This window comes from Anolis carolinensis, chromosome 4, assembly GCF_035594765.1.
Source record: "Anolis carolinensis isolate JA03-04 chromosome 4, rAnoCar3.1.pri, whole genome shotgun sequence".
NCBI classification, from domain to species: Eukaryota; Metazoa; Chordata; class Lepidosauria; order Squamata; family Dactyloidae; genus Anolis; species Anolis carolinensis.
In genome coordinates, this window is record NC_085844.1 from 80,905,854 (window position 1) to 80,927,011 (window position 21,158).

Sequence of the window (21,158 nt, forward strand, 5' to 3'; positions counted from 1 at the left end):
TTGCAGCCCTGGAAGAAGGGGAGGCCTGTAGAATTATGCTTAATACTCTGGGTATCCGTTCCAATATCTCCCTGGATCCCCATATCCGCGGATGCTCAAGTCTCTGCTATAAAATGGCAAAATGGAGGTTTGTTTTTTTCTTCTTTTTATTATATACTACCTTGAGGACCCGGCGATGCCTGGGTTATTAGTAGAAGGCATTGTTTGTTTTAGAATGTTAGGTAATATCACTGAAGTTTGGTCCAGATCCGTCGTTGGCTGGGTGCAGTGCTATCTGGATAAGGGTGAACTACAACTCCCAGATTCCCAGGGCAATCACCCCCAAACCCTGCCAGTATTCACAGTTCGCCATGTTGGGTCTGTGTGCCTAGTTTAGTGCAGATCCCTTGTAAGCTGGGTTCAGGGCTCTCTAGATAAGGATGAACTACAACTCCCAGATCCGAGGTCATTCACCCCCCAAAACAGGCCTGTATGCACAGTTGGCCATGTTGGGTCTATGTGCCAAGTTTGGTCCAGGTCTGATGTCAGCTGGGTTCAGTGCTTTCTGGATATAGTTTCAGTGAACTATAACTCCCCAAAATCACGGTCCATTCCCACTAATCCCTGCAGTATGTTCAGTTGGTCATGGTGCCTCTCTGTGCCAAGTTTGGTCCGAGTCCATTGTTGGTGGGGGTCACAGTTTCTCTGGAGGTAGGTGAACTATTGTTGGTGAGGATCACAGTATCAGTGAAGGAACTGCAACTCCCATTATCTGTGGCAAGTGTGGTCCAGATCCATCCTTGGTTGGGTGAACAGAACAGTGCTGTCTGGATGTAAGTTAAGTATAATTCTTGTAAATCATGGTGAATTCTCCCCAAAACTCTTGTTTGGTTGCTGATCAATTCCTCTGTTAACTGTGCGCCATAGGAAAGGATAGGAAAGGGTTAAGGAAGAGGCAGTGGGCGGGGTCATGCAAATTAAGGAACCCTGGGATGTCCATTCTGGAGGAAAAACAGAACATCTAGGATGGAATTGTGCCCACATGAAAGCCTTTGCTTGGGTGGGGGGCAGGATGGTGTTTGTGGAGAACACTGGCAGAGTTTGGGCGGGCTACATGTTCATGGCGCTCACTATAACCTGCATGTCAGTGGAGGGAGGGCCATTGGGGTCTTCTGCACAGTGGAAATTATAGCTATTTGCGGGGGTGGGAGGCTGTATGTGTAAGTGGACACCTCTTCCACATACACCCATATACATTTTTTTACTTTCATTATGTGTATAGATATAGATAGATATAGACTAACTTGGGGCCCCATTGATACTCGAGTTATTTTAGAAAGGCATTGTTTGTTTTTGGATGTTATGAATGAACCCATTTGAAATTGGTGCAAATCATTGGCTCATGGGTTTTGCAACAGTGTCTGGATGTGGATTAATGTACTTTAAATCCCATCATCCAAGGTACCATCTTCCCTCAAATCTCACCAGGATGTAAAGTGGGTCATTGGGTGTCTGTGTGCCAAGTTTGGTCCATATTCAGGGCTCATGGGGTTTGCAGCTGTCCCTAGATTTGAGTGAAGTTACTGCAAATCCAATCATCCATGATCCCACTGGCCTCAAAGCTCACCAGGACATAATGGGAGTCTGTGTATCAAGTTTGGTCCATATCCATGGCTGATGGTGTTTGCAGCAGTCTCTGGATATGGGTGAAGGTACTTCAAATCCCATCGTCCATCTTCCGTCAAAGCTCACCAGGACGTAAAGTGGGTCATGGGGAGCCTGTGTGCTAAGTTTGGTCCATATCCATGGCTGATAGGGTTTGCAGCAGTCTCTGGATGTGGATGAAGGTACTGCAAATCCCTTAATCCATGGTTCATCTTCTGTCAAAGCTCACCAGGACATAAAAGTGGGTCATGGAGGGGGGGCGGGCAGTGTGCTAAGTTTGGCCCATATCTATGGCTGATGGGGTTTGCAGCAGTCTCTGGATGTGGGTGAAGGTACTGCAAATCCCATCATCCATGGTACCATCTTCCCTCAAACCTCACCAGGAAATAAAGTGGATCATGCGGGTCTGTGTGCCAAGTTTGGTCCATATCCATGGCTGATGGGGTTTGCAGCAATCTCTGGATGTAGATGAAGGTACTGCCAATCCTATTGTCCATGGTCCACCCTCCCTCAATCCTCACCAGGACATAAAGTGGGTCATTGGGGGTCTGTGTGCCAAGTTTGGTCCATATCCATGGCTTTGCAGCAGTCTCTGGATGTTGGTGAAGGTACTGCAAATCCCATCATCCATGGTACCATCTTCCCTCAAACATCACCAGGACGTAAAGTGGGTCATTTATTTATTTCATGTCAAAAGCATTGCATAAAGAAGTATAAAACTGATAAGAGGGAACACAAGCGGTTAAATAATTTTTGATCAAAAACGGTCAATAGCAACTGCATTATCTGTAGCTTTAAACAATTCTTCCTCTGTGCGTGAGGCAGGGCATTATGGACAAGCATACAGATGCTGAGTTGTTTGTTTTGCTCCACAGTCACACAAGGTGGAGAATTCTTCTAGGTAGTGCCATTTTGCCAGCTTGCCTTTTGATCTGCCCACTCAGCTTCTGATTCTGTTCAGGGACTTCCAAGTTGCCCATTCTTGGTTTGCCCCTGGAGGCAGACCCTCGTGGGGGGGGGGGGTGGATGAGCCTCCTCAAAGACTGAGTAAATACAGCTGGGCATCCCCAGGGCAACATTTCATATAAACAGCTAATCTTTCCACCCAAAAGTATTGCTTTTAAACATTTTAAGTGGGTCATGGGGGTCTGTGTGCAAAGTTTGGTCCAGATCTGTCATTTGTGGGGCTCACAGTGGTTTATGGAAGCTGGAGCCCTGGCCGGAAAAATCGTCACTCACATACTCGCATACATACATACCCACAAATACTAACTTTTATTACTATAGTAATAACTTTTATTACTATAGAAGATACATACAAACACACACATACACAAGTTTTATTACCCGGCAATCCTCAGGTTAGATATTTGGTAATTTGTAACAATATTCATTGTTTGGGGATTTATGAATGGTATCTATACAAATATAGGATAGTCTATGTACAAAGAAAATGTGTCCAAATGACATATATTGTTACAGTTCCCCGTACAAAGCTCAATTTGGCCGTACCCGACAAAATGAAAAGGAGCAACAGCTCTAACATGAATTTCTATCTAAAACAAAACATAGAGTAACAAGTATTTTACCAGCAGTATTAACAAAAGTGAAGGTAACTCATATAACAGTATTATACTTACATAGTGCCTAATTGCTTTTGTTTTGTTTTAGATAGAAATTCATTGTTGCTGAGTTTAACAACTCCTGAAGAAGGGGATTTTCTCCCTGAAACAGGGTCAAAAATACCCGGGACCCCTGTAGACTTGGGACTTTATTTGGACTTTACTTTCGAAGACTTTTTTGAGAGCGGTGCTCCATCATTATTTTCTTCATTCCAATATACAGCAACACGACCAACCATCTGTTTGGAAGATATTTTCATTGACTATGTATCCCTGAAGCCTATATACATAGGAACCAATACCAGACTTGAATAACTTTTGTGTTAGAGCTGTTGCTCCTTTTCATTTTGTCGGGTACGGCCAAATTGAGCTTTGTATGGGGAACTGTAATAATAATAATAATAATAATAATAATAATAATAATAATAATAATAATAATACTTTATTTATACCCCGCCACCATCTCCCCAATGGGGACAATATATGTCATTTGGACACATTTTCTTTGTACATAGACTATCGTATGTTTGTATAGATACTTTACAAGTATTCTGGGATTTTGTATAGATTTATGAACGGTCCAATAAAGAAAAATGTATAAGGATGTGGGTGGACTACAACTCACATCATGCCAGGTTAATTCCCCACCCCACCCCCCACCCCAAAGTTGGGGCCATCTTGGAAAATACATAAATACACTGACTTATATATGTGTTAGATATATAGATAGAAAGATAGTTTGAATTTCAGCTGTCACCAGGGGTACAGCTACACTGCAGAACAAATGTAGTTACACCCAACATGGGCAAACTAAGGCCTGGGGGGCGGATGTACACCCCTGGGCACTTACCTCAGGCCCTCCTCATTTTCCCTGGCCTGCCACATCCTTATGCAGGAAAGACAGTGGAGGCACGCAGCAGCTGAGAGCCCTCTGGAGTGCTCTCAGCCACCGCATGTCTTGCTCTCCTCCCGGCATAATGCCGAGAGGACAGCCTTAAAATCAGGAGAGGAGGATCGAGGAGTAAGATTGGGCAGTCATCGCATGTCTCAGGTTGTCCATACTTATGCAAGAGGACAACCTGAGGATAACCTGGATCCTGCCCCGTCCCCTTCCAGTTCCACCCTCTCACAGGCCCTCTCTATCCCAGGCCTGTCCCACCCAGCGTGTGCCTGGCTGCACTCGCTCCTTCTTGGCCCAGCTCTCTCGGTCAGGCCCACAATGCATCCCCAAGGCAAAAAAAGTTTGCCCATGCCTGAATTAGGTGCTACTTTAATTGCAATGGCTCAATGCTTTGGATTCCTGGGAGTTGTTGTTTGGTAAGGCACCAGCATTCTGGCAGAGGAGGCAAGCACCTTAGGAGACTACAGCTCCCGTGATCGCATAGCATTGTTTGGCACAGTGGTGTCAAACTGTTAATTTTGCACTTTAGATGTACCCATGGCCAATGTTAAGACTTATGGGTATTGTGGTCTGAAATATTGGGGCGTCATAATATCTCTGGTGTATTTTCTACCCACTTAGTGAAGATACCAAGATGCATTTCCAGAAGACACGGGAATGGCAGCCAAATCAAAATCGGCCAAATTCCTGCCAGGAAGATCTATCAGCAGCTATTATCCATGAGAGCAAGAGAGCCTTTGTGTTCAGAAATCTATCTCTAAACACCTGATTAATTCTGGGAAAAATGTAACATAATTGCTCAGCTTTGGACCAGAGATTTTTTTTAATTTGATCATAAATTGAGTTGGATGAAGAGTGAGTTGGCCAAGTATGCTGATGATCTCAATTGTTGCAATTTAGAAGTGAGTGCTTTGAATACTCAGAGAGCTCTAATGCCTCCTATAGTTATGTTCCTTTAAGTCAACTTGTAGTAATCCTACCATAGAGTTTCCTTGGCAAGATTTATACAGAGGAGATTTGCCCTTGCCTTTCTCCAAGTCTGACAGAGAGCGTGATTTGCCCAGGTTTCCGCAGCCGAATAGGGATTTGAGCCCTTAGTCCTAGTCCAACATACAACCACTACACCATACTGACTATCTTCAACTAGTGCAGTGGTTCTCAATCTGTGGGTCCCCAGGTGTTTTGGCCTACAACTCCCAGAAATCCCAGGCAGTTTACCAGCTGTTAGGATTTCTGGGAGTTGAAGGACAAAACATCTGGGGACCCACAGGTTGAGAACCACTGAGCTAGTACCTCCCTAAACTACAAACCCTTTCATTTCCCAGGAGGTTGCAATAGCAATTAAAGTGACTGATGGGGTTTTCAGCAGTCTCTGGATGGGGGTATTTATTTATTTATCGTGTCAGAAGCGAACCAAGGGTACAAGTTGTAATGTATTTGAAAACACAAAGTTAAAACAACAACAACAACAACAACAAGGCATTATACTAAATGTCCTTTGACCAGTAGCTGACCACTTGGAGTGCCTCTTTTGTTGCTGTAAGAAGGTCCTCCATGGTGCATGTGGGAGGGCTCAGACTGTATTGTAGTAGGTGGTCTGTGGTTTGCTCTCCACACTTGCATGTCGCATAGCCCCATTTCTTAAGGTTGGTTCTGCATCTCATGGTGCCAGAGTGTAGTCTGTTCAGCGTCTTCCAAGTCGCCCAGTCTTCTGTGTGTGGATGAGGATGAAGGCACTGCAAATCCCATTATCCATGGTCCATTCTCCCCTAAACCTCACCAGAATGTAAAATGGGTCATTGGATGGTCATTTATAGTGCATATAAACTGTAGTGTAAAAGAACACCCGCAGATGACTTTTATTTATTTATTTATTTATTTATTTACAGTATTTATATTCTGCCCTTCTCACCCCGAAGGGGACTCAGGGCAAATTACAATGAACACATATATGGCAAACATTCAGTGCCAACAGACAAACAACATATATAGACAGACACAGAGGCATTTAACATTTTTTTCCCCAGCTTCACGATTCCGGACACAGGGGGAGCTATTGCTTCACTGTCCACTAGTGGCTGTACTTCCTCATTCCTTTCCTCATGTTTCGCTGGCAGTTTTATGATGTTGTAAATTAGTTAAATTAGCCTCCCGCATAAAGCGTACCCAAATTTCCCTAGTTGACAGATGCAACTGTCTTTCGGGGCTGCATAGGTCAACAGCAAGCTGGGCTATTTAATGGTCCGGGGCTTAACCTGACCCGGGCTTCGAACTCATGACCTTTCGGTCAGTAGTGATTTATTGCAGCTGGTTACTAGCCAGCTGCGCCACAGCCCGGCCCATTATGAGGTTAAGGTCACCAACGGCTACTAGTCAGGAATGGATGGCTACATTTCACCTCCAGTATCAGAAGCAATGTGACCCTATATAATAGAGACACACCTTCCTTACTTGTCCACTATTGGCAGCCTCTGTATTAAAAAAAAAATCCCACAAGATAAGCAAGACTTTTCTGTTCTTACGTGGCACTTTGTTTTGGTCCTGGTTAAGGTTTCATATTCTCCAGCTGTGCATCCTGGACCTTTAAAATATTGGTTTTGGGAGCAGGGTCCATTTACTGTTTCTATTCCCTTCTCTCTCCTGCTGCTCTTTAAATGACATTATTTATTTTTACAGCATTCTAATGCTGTTAACTCCATATTTTGTCAGCTGCCCCAAGCTTTGAAGGAAGTGGGATATATAAATAAGGGATAGCAAGTTCTATTACATGGAAAAATTATCCGGAAATAGATGCAGGCTGGGACTCGGCATGTGCTTACAGCAGGATGAGATGGCAGAATCTCAAAGTGTTTGAATGGCTAGTCTGTATTCCATAGCATTGGAAGAAGATGGTATTTTAATGACTTTCCCTCTTGTAGAAACTGCCAATATGTGATCCATATACACACAACACAATTCAAGACACACTGCTCTCACTGCTATGCTAGAGTTTTTTTTTCTACAGATATATGTTCTGTCTTCTTTCCTCCTTCAAGAGGAAAAGAAGTACCTTCTCCAGTTGCGCCAGCCACTTAGGATTGTTCTTCCGCCATCCCACCAAGTGGGACTTGACACAGACAGAAAAAATAGTTTAGTGAGGTTGTTATAAGGTGGAGAAGAAGTGCAAGAGAAAGTTAAGAGATGGAGCTTTGGGGTAGAGAGGGCAGATGCAAAAGAAAACAAAGCTCCTATATCTTTAATGTACAAGAATGGTCATACTAAAGATACAGGCACACTCTCTTCTTTTGGATATGGCGGCTCTATTTTACAATATTTCTATATCTAAATATGCTCCCCTATTTATGATGGATAGAGACCAAACTTAGTACAAATCCCCACCATGTTCCAATAAAATACTGGTGGGGTTTTTTAAGGGGAGAGGGGGTAGCAGAGGGTGATGGGAGTTATAGTGCAGACACATCCAGATAATCATGTAAATCTGTACAACGATGCATCTGGACCAAACTTGGCACATGTAATAATAATAATAATAATAATAATAATAATAATAATAATAATAATAATGAAACTTTATTTATATACCGCCCTATTTCATCAAGGGACTCAGGGTGGTTTCCAACACAACAGAAAACATACAACAAGTTAAAACCGTACAACAATTACAACATAATACAACATGAACATAAGTGCATAAGACATACTTAATGATGAAAACTCCATAAACGAACCAAGATACAGTGACCAGGATGTAAACCTCATGACCAACATAAAATGCTGGAGCCTTTGGGGGAATTGACAGAGGATAATGGGAGTTGTAGTCCACCAATATCCAGAGAGACATGTGTATCCCACACACATTGGATCTGGACCAATCGTGGCACACAGACCCGTCATGATCAACTTAAAATACTGGGAAGTTGTTTTTTGTTTTTTATTGTTGTTGTTTTTTTTGGGGGGGGGGGAGCCGGATAGAGTACGATATCAATTGGATTCCACTCACATCCAGAGAGCCACACCATGCCCACTGATTATGGATCTGGAGCAAGCTTGATACACATATCCTTGATGATCTAACTTAAAATACTGGTGTGGTTAACGGGACATGATAAACTAGTGTTTCTCAGCCTGTGGGTCCCCAGATGTTTTGGCCTTCAACTCCCAGAAATCCTAACAGCTGGTAAACTGGCTGGGATTTCGGGGAGTTATAGGCCTAAACACCTGGGGACCCACAGGTTGAGAACCACTGTGATAGAGGATGATGACAGTTCACATCCAGTCACATCTGAAGAACTGTGTGAGTCCCGCCCATGATCGAAGGCATGCTTCTCCTCCTGATTGGTTAAATCAGACAGATCACTCTGCTTGCCTACTTCTAATATCCTTGCACCTTCGATACAAGGCTTGGGGATAATGGGAGTTATACCCCAACAAAAAGGCTGACCTGCCTGACCAGTTAGGAACAGGTACGCAACTTCCACCTGCCCAAATCTAGAACTAGAGGGCGTTCAAGACTGGACAGAGCTGAGACAAATGGGAATCCCATCCTGCCATATCTGGGGGTAATGGGATTTACAGCCAGCCAGATCTGGACCTGATGAGACTTACAGCATGACTAGGTCTTGGGCTGATGGAAATTACACCCCATCAGCTCTAAGATTTTATAATTGTTCTCATTATATGGTTATGCATTCTCTAATGCAGCATTCATATAATCCAAAACCAAGCAATGACTATGTATGCAGTAGATTTCTTACTGGCTCCCACTTCCAGAGACCATTGTAACTCCCAGCAACGATGGACCTGGACCAAACTTGGCACACAAAACCTCCCATGACTAACATAATATGCTGGAAGGATTTGGCGGGAATTGACCTTCGATTCTGGGAGTTGTAATTCACCCAGAGTCAGAGAGCACTGTGAACCCAGCTGTCAATGGATCTGGACCAAACTTAGCACATGGACCCAACATAGCCAACTTTGATTACTGGCTGAGTTTGGGAGAACTGACTTCTGGGAGTTATAGTTCACTCCCATCTCAAAGAGTTCTCTGGACCCAAACAATGATGGATCTGGACCAAACTTGGCACCAAGACGCAACATGGCCAATTTTGAATATGGGCAGGGTTGGAACCATGACAGGTGACAATAGGAGTTGTAGTTTACCCATATTCTTATGCATTTTCTAGTGGTCCCATTCTTAAAATCCAAAAGCCAACAATGAATACTTTTTATGTTTATCATTATAAAAGACCTAGCCTGGGCAATGCCGGGTACATAAGATAGTGCGTGTATTCAAGTTGTGGATAGTGGGATCTGTGAATACACTATACAGCTGACCAGGTTAGGGCCTTGTTCCACATACGTTTGAGGTTCTGCCTCAAGTATGGGCATGTCTATTCATAATGCCATTGTGTTTACATGGGTTCATTTCCACGTGTATTGAGCTGTGGGCTCATTGGCTTTCGTAAATGGTATAATTCAGTGATAGCTGGATTTGTGAATATCAAAATCGTACTCCTTCATCTCACTTACTTTCCACTTCCTTCAACATTTTACAGATGAACACTGGGGACCACATCATCAAGCAACATCAGAGAGGAGTGAAGATGGCAAAATGTATTAATGAGGAAGAACCCACAAGAAAGGAGAGGCTGCAGCATTTTGTTTTTGCCTGAGCCGGCTGGGAATTGCATGATTCCACCTCCTCTTCTCTCACTGAGTTATTAAGTGCAAACTCCTTTTGCATTTTGAACTCACTTGCTGCAACTGAAGTAGTGTGAAGTCAAAGGAAGGCAGTGGGAGGAGGATAGAGAGCTTGGGATGCTAGAAAAGCAGCTGGGAAAAATGAAAGATAATTAATTGGGATTGTCCCTGTCCAGATGGGACACTTGGAAGGTTTCTGTGTTTATTGAGGCTTCTAGTGAGTTTCCAGTACAGGTTGTGCTGTATCATCACCCTCTGTAAGAAGGGCAATAGCTTTAGATGCGGTAGAACTCAGTCCATCACAATTCTTGCTTAAAAGCCTGGAGAAATGCTGCTAGCCATCAGCATCAATAATATCAGCCTAACTGGACCGGTGGAGTGACTCACAAAAGGCACAAAAAGGCTCAGTGAAAGGCAGTTTCCTATATTCCGATAAGAGGAGAAAAATTGAGCTTGCCTTGTTTTGAATGGTGCAAATAGCTGTGAAGAAAGCAGCATGTATCAAAGGCACTTCTGACACACAGATGTGTTTCAGAGAAGAAACAAAATCCTGCTATTGTTTGTCATCCTACAGGCTGTATTGTCTTAGGGGCCTCTTAAATGGGAAGGAGGGAGAAGGGGAAGCAGGAAACAACTGCAGACAGGCTGTCAATCGTAGGGGAAGGTATCTCCGGAACAAGATGAGCCAGAGGGAAAGACAGAGGGAGAGATGAGTATGTACTGTAAGTGAGACACGGATGCATCAGAGAACAAGATGTGTGCAGTGGTTGGAATTGATAATTGATTCTGTTGGAAGACAGGAAGCCTATGGTTTTGATTGTTGCACGGAAAGGAGAATTTTAGCAAGTACTGCTTCTCCCATTATAAAAATGGAGGAAGTTTTCAATTTTCAGAGATCTTTTTCATTGGACAAAATGAGCTGAGCATTATTTATTTATATAGTACCACCAATGGACATGGTGCTTCACGTGCGGTTCCCTTTCCGCAGGACCATAACCAGAAAAAAAAAATTGAGGGGGGGGGGGTTTGAAACTTTTTTTTAAAGCGAATCATGAAGAGTAGTTCCATAACTCAAAATAATTTAGAAATCAGGCTCTACACTTCAGTGGACAGTCAAGACAGATAAACTTCAGTGGACCTCATGGGATTTGGTTAATCAGTTAAAATTCATGAGTAAACCTGAAAAAATTCGGGAGGGGGGGGGAATGAACCCCTAAACCTCCCCTTCCTTGGCTACAGCCCTGCCTTTCAACAGGCTCACAATCTCAAAAGACAAGACACAAAGAAAAGGGATGGCAGTGTGGGAGAAGATTTAAGTTCAGCAGATACTGGCAGGTCTTGTCACAGCACATTGCCACTTCTCTCCTTCCAAGAACACAATGGTGACAGTTTGGATGGAAGGAGGACCTTTCATCATTTGCTGAGCCTGGTATGATAGAGCTGTGTCTGTCTTTCACTAAAGTAGTTGTAAGGATGTTATGAGTTAATGGGAATTATTGATATGATTTTATTTGTTTATTAAAAGGAAAAAGGGGAGTTATGTATTGATGAAGACAGGTCTCACATGGAAGTCAGCTGTGTTCAGCGGGTTGCCATGGCAACGTAACCTCTCTCTGGAGGAAAAAGGGGGCGTGGCTAAGATGACAGTTGGAGCATATTCCCTTTTAAAAGTTCAGTTGCTGTGAGGGTTTTAAAAGGAGTGGCTGTTAGGGGTTTGAGAAGAAGAGTTGCGGTTAGGTTTTGGAAAGATTAGGAGCTGTGGAAATCAGCTAAGGACGGCAGCTTATGGTCACTCAGGGGAAAGGCTGGGAATATAAGTTGACCAGGGGAGTTTAGTATACTGTTTTGAAGAGAAGTTATTTAAGAAATATCCATTCAAGAAAGACTACATTGTAACTTAAGATCCGGAACATTTACTGATTGAAACCATACGCTTATGTACCAAAAATAAACTTGAATTTTGTTATTGTTCATAAAGATAAGTCTCCTTGCCTCTCTGTAAGCCTGTTACCTCACGTTGGTGGCAGTTACCGTACCTATCTATATAAGTTACCGTACTTTCCTATATAAGTTACCATCTTTACTCATTTAAACCCAATCAGTTCCGTTATCCTTCCTTATCCACTAAATCATCCCTGTCATACATTCACACATCCTCCATCCCTCCCTCTCACACGTGCACACATCTCCTGAATTGGAGGCAGCAGTGGGATTTAAAGACAAAGATTTCCCCTGCCTGAGTTGAGTACCACAAATTGGGCTCTCTTCAGTTGGTGGCACCGGTGGGATTCAGAAAAAGATTCCTTCCCTGCCTCACCTCTCTTCAATTGGTGCCAAGCGGCGGGATACGTTTTAACATCTCAAACTAAGTGCCTTAAGACCACATAGGAAGAAATCGTGAGGTAAAAGTTAAGAAAAATGGCTACTAGACTACAAAAGAAATTAGCAGGAGAGGCTAGTGAATACCAAGGAGATAGTTCGGACTCTGAGCAAACCCCTGAGACAAGGGAAACCCTTAAATATAAAATTGAATTGAGAAAATTAGAATTGGAGGATAAACAAAGAGAAAGAGAAAGGGAGGATAAGCAAAGAGAGAGAGAATGGGAGGAAAAACGATGGGAAATAGAACAAGAGAAGGAATTGAAAAGAATGCAACTGCAGAAGGATAAAGAAATAGAACTGAAACGAATGGAATTACAAAAAGCCAGTCAGACTGAGGAAAAGGAGAGAGAGTTGAGAATGAGGGAATTGGAATTGGAAAAAGAGAAATTGGCACTGTCTCAACCACACATTATTAACCAAGAAGGGAATGGTAGGACTGAAGCGTCTGATCTACTTCTGAAGAGATTCCCAAAGTTTAATAAAGATGATGATGTGGAAAAGTTTTTGATTTCTTTTGAGAGGTGCTGCAGAGATTTTGAAATTGATGAGGGAAAATGGATGCTTTATTTAAGACCCCAAATTTGTGGGAAATTGTTAGAAATATATGGTGATGTACCTGAAGAGTCACACAGAGATTATAATTTCTTTAAAAAGCAGGTACAACAGAAATTGCAACTCACACCTGAGTTTTATCGTTTAAAATTCAGATCTCTGAGGAAAGAAAAGCACCAAAGCTTCGCACAAGTAGCTTCAAAACAGGCTCAATTATTTGATAGTTGGCTCAGAACCTCAGAAGTGGAAACTTTTCAACAGCTGAGGGAATTAATTAAGTTGGAACAACTGTTTCAATTAGTGCCCTCAGATTATCGGTGGTTAGTTCAAGACAGAAAGCCATCAACTGCCAATGAAGCGGCTTCAATGACAGACCAATTAATCACTCTGAGGGAAGGATTTAGGAAGGATGAGGGAGTAAGTGAGAGAAGGCAGAATAAACCGCCATTTTACAATTATCAAACACACACACAATACAAAAAGACGCCTGCCATAGAAAACACCGCCTACAGGAGGCCTGAGGTAATTAATCAGACCAAACCTGAGGTAAAAGCAAGGTGCTATCAGTGTGGGAAGTCTGATCATCTAAAATACCAATGTCCTCTTTTAAGAAGAGATAAAACATCCTTCTTTATGAATAAAGAGCCCAAAGAAAATACTCTTAATGGTGATATTAAGTTGCTAAGCAGTACTGAGACTGTCCCTAAGGAGAAACAATGTTTATTTATTTTATCCGATGATTTTTCTGAAGATTATTTTGAGCCTATCACTATTGTGAACCAACAAAAACAAGGTTGGAGGGATACAGGATCCCAGGTGTGTGTTATCCACCCAAAATCGGTACCTCAGAAATATCAAAAGCCCACCTCTGAGATAAATCTAAAGGGTTTGGGACCAGCTGTACCAGCTGAGGTAGTATCTCTCCCAATTGAATACAATGGATGGAAAGGGATCTGGGACTTTGCAATTAGCTCAGATATCCCTCATGAATGTTTAATCGGCAATGACCTAGCTAGACAAGTTAAGAACTGGAAAAAGTTGTGTGAGGAGAAGGAAGATTACAACAGAAGCCCTATTCAGGAAGCAGTGTGCTTACCTATTCAACCAGAATCTGAACAGGGTCCAGAATCCAGTTCCGCCATTATCGAAATTGTTAGTAAAACAGGGGGAGTGCAAGAAATTAAACAAGCTCAGGAGGAAGATGAATCCCTGAAGCCTTTGTTTAAGCAAGCTGAAAGTTTACCAGAATCAGCAGGAGAACTACCCAATAAATTTGTCACAAAAGATGGTGTGTTTTACAGAGAAAGCAAAAGTGTGGAATCAGAAGAAAGGGCAGAAATACATAGTCAGAGTTTCACTGAAATTGAAAGGCAAGCGCAGGTGGCTGAGAAACTGAAGGAGCAACAGGCTGCGGAGTACAAGAAGCAAGCAGATGAAGCCTTAGTGGCCTCCATGAGACTGACGTATCAAGAGCTACACGTTGATCGGAAAAAGGAGGAGAAAAAACTTCAAAACCTGGAAGGGAAGAAGTGGGAACAGGCAGAGCGGCTGGGCATGGGCTTGGTGTCCAGGAGCTCTATTTCTCACTCTGTCCTCTCTGAGATGCAAGTGATAGAACAAGAAACGCCAGTGACTACAAAGTCCACACGGTCCCAGCTAGATCTCTTTGAAGACATCGGAAGCTTCACATCTGGACCACCAAAGTACAAAGATAATCCTTTTTCATTAGGCGATGCCTTCAGCTCACAGTGGGAGACAGACAACTCCTCGTGGGAAATGGACAAAGGGGAAGAGGAGGCAGACATTGCCATCTCCAGCATCCGGCCTATTGGTGACAGACCCATTAACAGAAGAGAGACAGAGAGCAAGATATCAGTAGTGGAGTCCAATGAAGCTCAGCAGAAGTTTGCAGGGGCCAAAGTCATCTCATCTGATATGTTCTTTGGACGGGAAGCTGATACAGTTCCAGTGGCTGAATATTTGACCGATCTTCAGTCAACAATGAGAGTGACAAGAGACATCGCACAAGAACATCTAGCTGTAGCCCAGCAGAGACAGAAGAGCTACTATGACGTGTCAGCCAAACCAAGAAGCAAGCGGAGGTTATTTTTTGATGGAGAGAGTGGTAAAGACCCTGACGTGATGGGGATTGGTAGTTTTAACCATCAACAGTTTACTTTCAAGATTCTACAAAAATGCTTGGACTATGTTTCACAGGACTTCTTAAATGACTCTTGGAAGTTTCGCAAAAAGACATTTTGGGACAGAGAGAGTTCATTGGGTTGCTGGGAAGGACGAGTGTAATTATCCCCAACAACATGTTAACCTCTGGAATGCTCCGCAGAGTGAAACATCGATGAACTGTGCCAGGTGGCATGAAGAAGATCCCTATGAAATGTACTGGGTATCGGAAGATGTTTAGTCCAGTGTATAAATAAAGACTTGGGGGATAACCCAGAATAAGAATTAAACTGTTAGAAATATGATTTATGGAAAATGTATTTTTAAAATGTCTTTTGATTTGAGGTTGTGAATCTTAACAATGGGAAAGATGACCAATACGTTTATGGTTTGTATGTTGAATGGTGACAATGCCATGACTGTATGGTAAGATATGGACATGTTATGTGTATATGCAACAGTGAAGGTTTGTATTTTATGATTTATGTATTGTATCTAACTTTGTGTTTTATTTCAGGAATACTGTTGTGTATGTATATATGTATTTACTAATTATTTTTGCCCATTCTAGGCATAGAAAAGGCAAAAATAATCTTTCTTAGGGGGGAGGTGTAAGGATGTTATGAGTTAATGGGAATTATTGATATGATTTTATTTGTTTATTAAAAGGAAAAAGGGGAGTTATGTATTGATGAAGACAGGTCTCACATGGAAGTCAGCTGTGTTCAGCGGGTTGCCATGGCAACGTAACCTCTCTCTGGAGGAAAAAGGGGGCGTGGCTAAGATGACAGTTGGAGCATATTCCCTTTTAAAAGTTCAGTTGCTGTGAGGGTTTTAAAAGGAGTGGCTGTTAGGGGTTTGAGAAGAAGAGTTGCGGTTAGGTTTTGGAAAGATTAGGAGCTGTGGAAATCAGCTAAGGACGGCAGCTTATGGTCACTCAGGGGAAAGGCTGGGAATATAAGTTGACCAGGGGAGTTTAGTATACTGTTTTGAAGAGAAGTTATTTAAGAAATATCCATTCAAGAAAGACTACATTGTAACTTAAGATCCGGAACATTTACTGATTGAAACCATACGCTTATGTACCAAAAATAAACTTGAATTTTGTTATTGTTCATAAAGATAAGTCTCCTTGCCTCTCTGTAAGCCTGTTACCTCACGTTGGTGGCAGTTACCGTACCTATCTATATAAGTTACCGTACTTTCCTATATAAGTTACCATCTTTACTCATTTAAACCCAATCAGTTCCGTTATCCTTCCTTATCCACTAAATCATCCCTGTCATACATTCACACATCCTCCATCCCTCCCTCTCACACGTGCACACATCTCCTGAATTGGAGGCAGCAGTGGGATTTAAAGACAAAGATTTCCCCTGCCTGAGTTGAGTACCACAAATTGGGCTCTCTTCAGTTGGTGGCACCGGTGGGATTCAGAAAAAGATTCCTTCCCTGCCTCACCTCTCTTCAGTAGTGTTAGATGTGGATGTATAATTAGGCCTGATTTATGCATATGGTCACTATTGCTGCTTGTATAATGTGTGCCCAGTAAAACAAGGGTGAAATGTCAGTGGAGAACCAGCATCCCTGAAGAATGCTAACAAGCATATCTGTTTCAGACCCGATGCTAGGCTATTGTCTAGATCAGTGTTGGCCCTTGCCCTTCTTACTGGAAAAATATTTTAATTTAACATTTGGGAAAAAATCATTTTTCCTTCTTATCGCTTTAAGTTTTTAAGAAATATTTTCATTCTGGAATGTCTCTGGCCCTCCCATTCCTATACTAAAGTTTGATTGGCCCTCGGGTAACTAAAGGTTGGACCATATTGACAGAGCCGGTCCAACAATGAGGCGCATTAAGCGGTTACTTCGGGCACAAAACATACGGGGGCGCAGTCGAGACTGCTTTTTCTGTTGATTTGTTGTAAAACATAATGTTTTAGTGCTTAATTTGTAAAATCTTAATGTAATTTGATGTTTAATAGGCTTTTCCTTAATCCCTCCTTATTATCCAACATTTTCGCTTATCCAACGCTTTTATTTTTCAGTGATTGGTTTTGGGGGGGGGGGCGCCAAAATTCTGTTCGCCTACACTTGAAAAATACCTAGGGCCGGCTCTGCATATTGGTCTAGATGAAGCTATAACAGACACAGTTTGGTGAAAAATGCACGGCTTACATTGCACGCTGATCGTAAATGGTCAATGGAAGCTCTGGGAGCCCCTGGTACAAAGGTAGGGACAATGAGGCAGGCAGAATGAGTGATGAACATTTCACTTTTTCGACCTAACACTTTTTTCCATTTGATATATCAGAGGTAGAGCTGATGTTGTCCCTAAATTGTACCTTGCTCCTTGTGATATTTTAAACTCTTCCATGACTTCACTGTACATTTTCCACTTTAATCAGTACCATGTACATTGGTTAAAATTCTCCCTCCTTTATACAACAACAAAAAATAAAGGGGCCTTGGCCTGTACTGTACCCAGGTCTCTTCTTTTTATTTAATGTTATAGTTCCCAAATTGTTTACCCATCTTGGCAAGAAGGGAGTGAATGGTGAGCAGGGGAAATGTTAAGCATCCCTGGTTTTATATTCTGCCTCTTCTGCAAATTAACTCTCCCTTCCCATAATTTGGAAGTGAAGGTAAGTACAATATAAAAAGAGAAATCCTGGCCAGTCTGTCTTCATGTGTGGGCTGTGTGAGCGTGGTTTCCTTCTGCCTCTACCATTTCCCTGTGACAGATGTGATTTGTGTTAAACTGAACATCGCTACTCTCTCACTTCTTCCTACCCTCTAGTGCTTCAGGAAGCCTGCTCACCTGTTTTTTCAAAAATTGTTTATATAAAGTGCCAGATTTGTTTTTACTTATTTATATATCAATCCTTCCTTCTAATATTTTTTAAAATACATGCACATAAACATGTGTGTGCACACACACACACACATATGGTATATGCACATATAAGTAGTTTTGTGGTATATATAGATATAGATTTATTCGTACAGTCACTTCCGACTTCATGACCTCATGGACCAGCCCACGCCAGAGCTCCCTGTTCAGCTCCCTGTTGGCCACCCCCCCACCCCCCGTCTCCTTCAAGGTCAAACCAGTCCCTTCAAGGATACCATCCATCCATCTTGCCCTTAGTCGGCCCCTCTCCCTTTTTCCTTCCATTTACCCCAGCATCATTGTCTTCTCCAAGCTTTCCTGTCTTCTCATTATGTGGCCAAAGTATTTCATCTTTGCCTTTAATATCCTTCCCTCCAGTGAGCAGTTAGACATTATTTCCTGGAGTATGGACTAGTTTGATCTTCTTGCGGTCCAAGACAATCTCAGAATTTTCCTCCAACACCACAATTCAAATGCATCCATCTTCCTTCGCTCAGCCTTCCTTATGATCCAGCTCTCGCATCCATAGGTTACTATGGGGAATACCATTGCTTTAATTATGTGGACCTTTGTTGCCAGTGTAATGTCTCTACTCTTCACTATTTTATCAAGGTTGGCCATTGTTTTCCTCCCAAGAAGTAAACGTCTTCTAATTTCCTGGCTGCAGTCTGCATCTGCAGTAATCTTCGTGCCTAGAAATACAAAGTCTGTATATAAAAAAAACTTGAAGAAGGAACATTTGGATTGAGAGTCGCACTGAGGTTGTTTCCAAACGAACCTTTAACACTCAACAACAATTGGTTATGTAGCATCCTACTCCTCATCAAATGTACAGAAACCAACCTTGTCATCACCAACACACACTTCCACCCACCCCCTCCCCCCCAAAAAACCCCAGTATAATACATCATGGAAGCACTCCCGGTCAAAGCATTGGCACCTCTTAGATTGTGTCAGACACCACCACAATGTACTTCTCACAAGAGCCATGACAAGTGCTGATGACTTCTGGACAAACCATCAACTAAATCAAGCCACAATGACTATCAAAATTGCTCCTAAATGTTGATTCTGAGGAGGAAAGATGAGGTGTAAAGGGAACATTCAAGCCCTCCAAGAACTCTAAACTAGCCCTTCTTCAGACAACACTTAAGGATCATCTACATATAGAACACCTTAAAAATGTTGAGGAACACTGGAATAAACCTATGAAGAAACTATTGGATACTAAACTAAAAAAAATCAAGGCTGGTTTGATGAGAATGATAATGAGATCCAACACTTAAGAAAAGGAAAACCTTCCAAATATGGCAAAGAGACATCAACTGTGCGGCTAAGAAAAATGCTAGTACAAAAGCTGAGGTCCAAAGAAGGACCAGAGAACTTAAGAAAATCTGATAGACAAAGAAGTTTCAAGAAATCTAACACTTTGGAGATGTCCATGACACAGGGATTCTTTAAAACCACAAAGGTCATTTATGGCCCAACATATCATGGCATAAAAGGTAACCTTAGAATACGTGGCATACACATCAACAACTGAGAAGCCCAGGCCCTCAAGCACTCAAAGTCAGCTATTACCAACAGTGCTGGAGATTTTGAAGAGACACAAATAGAGGGCGAAAAGGAGAAACGGGCTAAGAAGAAGGCGCATCAAGCAAACCCTTGTCAAGATCATCTTTCATCTGAAAATGTATGTCATCTCTTCAAAAGACTATGTGAATCCAGAATAGATCTCTTTTTGGGGACTTACAGCCAGGACTAGGAAGACAATCATACTCGGTCACCTTTGATGATAATTATGACTTTCATCCATAAAGTTTGCCCATCAATTGAATTGAAGGTCAGTATTTGGAGTCAGTATTTGGAGAGGTGCATTTGGAGATGACCTACTACTAACAGCAATAATCAGCCGCCGCAGCAGAAGTAATAACAGCCTTTAATGGAGTTCTTTGTATGCCATTTCCCCATTGAGGCAGCACACAGGAAATTTTTCATTAATACTGTTCGCTTTGATGCAGATATCCTGCTGCTCCAAATCATACTGCAGTGGTAATAATTGTTGTGTGCTAAGCTTATTGAAATGATTCTCAACTAGGACTAATGACAGAATAGAAAATGGTGCTGCTGTTGTTTCTACCTTACCGTTCCACCTAAGAGCTCAGAATACACATCACTGAAAGCAACAGTAACAGCACTGCCACTTTTACAAGGCTCATCTACACTATGAAATTAATGCAGTTTGACACCACTTTAACTGCCATGGCTCAAAGCTATGGAATCCTGGGATTTCTACTTTGGTGTGGCATCAGCATTCTGGTAAAGAAGGCTGTCGACTTTGTAAAACTACTATTCTCCTAATTTCATAGCATTGAGACATGGCAGTTAAGTGGTGTCAAACTTCATTCTTTCTACAGTGTAAAAAAGAGCTTTCTAAACATTTTATGTTAGTGACACAATTTTTAGATATGGATCATTTTGCAACACAGCAGTTCAATTTTACTAGTAAAACAGAGGTTAAACATGCATATACATAAATTGTAATAACACAACATGAAAACCTTTCATTAATATTTTTTAAACTATATGGTTTATTGCTTATTTCACATAGACTGAGATTTCCAGCTCTTCGTATGTCTGTATGTCCCTACAAATGGAAATCATGGGATTTTTTAAATCTGGGTTTGTTCCCGGGTTTTAGATGCTTGTTCCTGATTGGTTGGTTCCTAAAAAGAAGGTGACACTTGAGTAGAAGGAACAAACTTTGTTAGCCACAGCTTTTGCCAAACTAGCCGTTCAAAAACATGCAAAAGTGAGTAGATCAATAGGTACCGCTCTGGCAGGAAGGTAACGGTGCTCCATGCAGTCATGCCAGCCACATGACCTTGGAGGTGTCTACGGACAACGCCGGTTCTTCGGCTTAGAAATTGAGATGAGCACCAACCCCCAGAATCGGACAAGACTAGACTTAATGTCAGGGGGAAACCTTTACCAACCTACTAATTTATCTGAGGATATTTAAGTAGAACTTGTTTTAGGAACTGCGCTTTCTTAAACTTCAAGTCCTTGAGCTCTTGGAAGCAGGAATGTAGACTCACTGAAAACTGATGAGTACAAGCACAGAGTGCTTTCGTATCCAAGACTGCAGGCCAACTGTCATAATCTTCCCTGAAGCACAATTGGCTTTTGATATCTCCTAGGATTTGTCCCAGAACTCCCCCCATCCTGCTGCATACCAAAATAGATGCTCAGATAAAATGTTGTCCCTTATATATTTTCA

At 42.1% G+C, this 21,158-nt stretch overlaps 1 protein-coding gene across 1 annotated transcript; it reads left to right on the plus strand.

The window, feature by feature from the left end:
- The first annotated feature begins 3 nt into the window (after window positions 1-3).
- On the plus strand, window positions 4-17,468 carry LOC134298981 (trichohyalin-like). The gene is made up of 2 exons (XM_062980712.1): window positions 4-127; window positions 9,726-17,468. The coding sequence occupies exon 2, from the start codon at window positions 12,289-12,291 to the stop codon at window positions 15,106-15,108; it is 2,820 nt and encodes a 939-aa protein (XP_062836782.1). The 5' UTR covers window positions 4-127; window positions 9,726-12,288; the 3' UTR covers window positions 15,109-17,468.
- Window positions 17,469-21,158: the final 3,690 nt, after the last annotated feature.

Coding starts and splice junctions, on each gene's coding strand:
- LOC134298981 (XM_062980712.1), top strand. CDS start 12,289: ATGGCTACTAGACTACAAAAGAAATTAGCAGGAGAGGCTAGTGAATAC.